This window comes from Propithecus coquereli, unplaced genomic scaffold, assembly GCF_000956105.1.
Source record: "Propithecus coquereli isolate 6110/MARCELLA unplaced genomic scaffold, Pcoq_1.0 Scaffold291, whole genome shotgun sequence".
In the NCBI taxonomy this organism is placed as follows: domain Eukaryota; kingdom Metazoa; phylum Chordata; class Mammalia; order Primates; family Indriidae; genus Propithecus; species Propithecus coquereli.
This window is the reverse complement of record NW_012148519.1, coordinates 1,390,991-1,392,276: the sequence shown is the minus strand read 5'-3', so window position 1 is coordinate 1,392,276 and position 1,286 is coordinate 1,390,991. Positions and strand designations below refer to the sequence as shown.

General features: G+C 33.4%; 1 protein-coding gene across 1 annotated transcript in view; it reads right to left on the bottom strand.

Moving 5' to 3' along the window:
• The window catches only part of DDX52 (DEAD (Asp-Glu-Ala-Asp) box polypeptide 52), a 32,233-nt gene that overhangs the window by 20,525 nt on the left and 10,422 nt on the right, over positions 1 to 1,286 (bottom strand). The window contains exon 4 of the mRNA XM_012648634.1: positions 727 to 930. Coding sequence (XP_012504088.1) covers positions 727 to 930 — 204 coding nt within the window. The remainder of the gene's footprint in view (positions 1 to 726; positions 931 to 1,286) is intronic.

The window sequence follows — 1,286 nt, the reverse complement described above, 5'->3', positions numbered from 1 at the left end:
CATGTCATAAATATTTTCCCCATTCTGTTATCTGCCTTTAAATTATGTTTATGGTGAATTTTTCCTGCTTTCTGTAAACACAGGAATTTTAAGTTTATTTATTTTTATTTTTATTTTTCCCAAAAAGCATTCTTAAGAAAGGAATTTTAAGTTTGAAGTAGATGGGGTACTCTTTATTGTTCCCTTTGGCTTCTTTTTCACTTAATACGGTATTACAAACACTTTTTCATATCGCTATAGTCTTTACACTTATCAGTTCACAGGTTATATAATATTCTATCAATTGGCAATATCATAATTTCCTTTAATTTTTTTCTACCATTGAGCATTTATTATCATGAAAAGCTTCCCAAAATATTTTTTCAAAGGAATTATAAATCAAGTGGCTCAGTAACATCAGATTCCTCATCTGCAGTCCTACTTACTTAAGCCGTAAAAGAAACTAAACCCTCTGGGTGGCCACAGAGCTCATATCATACTTTGTGAATGGGAAAAAGCACCTGAAAGTAGGATGATAGGAATATCAACATGACAACATGAGAACCACCCTTTGGATTATTCTAAAATTGAAAATCTTTAATCAATTCTGACTTTAAAAATATGTTTTTATCAGTAAAACTATCCCTTATTAGTCTCAGGCCAAACAACCTATATCCTTCAGTCTAAAAAAGTGACTTGCATTTTTTAAAAAAGTCAGTGGGATAATGTGGAAAAGCAATCGGATACCTTGCTCCAATGGATACGGTAATGACATTGTCCAGGTTGAGTTTGCACCACTGTTCGACATCATACGCAAAAGTTGCACTGAACATAGCTCTTCTGACCTTGGGAGATGTGCAGGCTAGGAAAATGGAAGCCAGCTGGTCTCTGAACCCAGTTTTGCCATCTTCAAACAGTTTGTCTGATTCATCTACTACCAGCCACTCAACACTAAGAAATAACAAAATAATTTGTGGATATTGAACCAAAAGATCCAAGACACTTTATTAAACTATGGGAACACATAAGGAAGTCAAACTATGATGCTGCTTCTCAAATATACTTTATCATACCAGAAAAAATATATAAGAAAAATAAACAGGAAAACAGTAAAAACAAGATAAACATAGCTCAATGTACCTATTAGCTTCAAAGGTATCAGGTTCCATTAGCAACAAAAGAGCTTTGCATAAACTTCGTGAACTCTATCACCATTGTTGAAAATACAAAAAGGTCTAGGGGAATTCTGTACTAACTGCTTATCAGAATGTGTAACTTTCTTCCAGACCAGATAGTTAGTTTTTCTA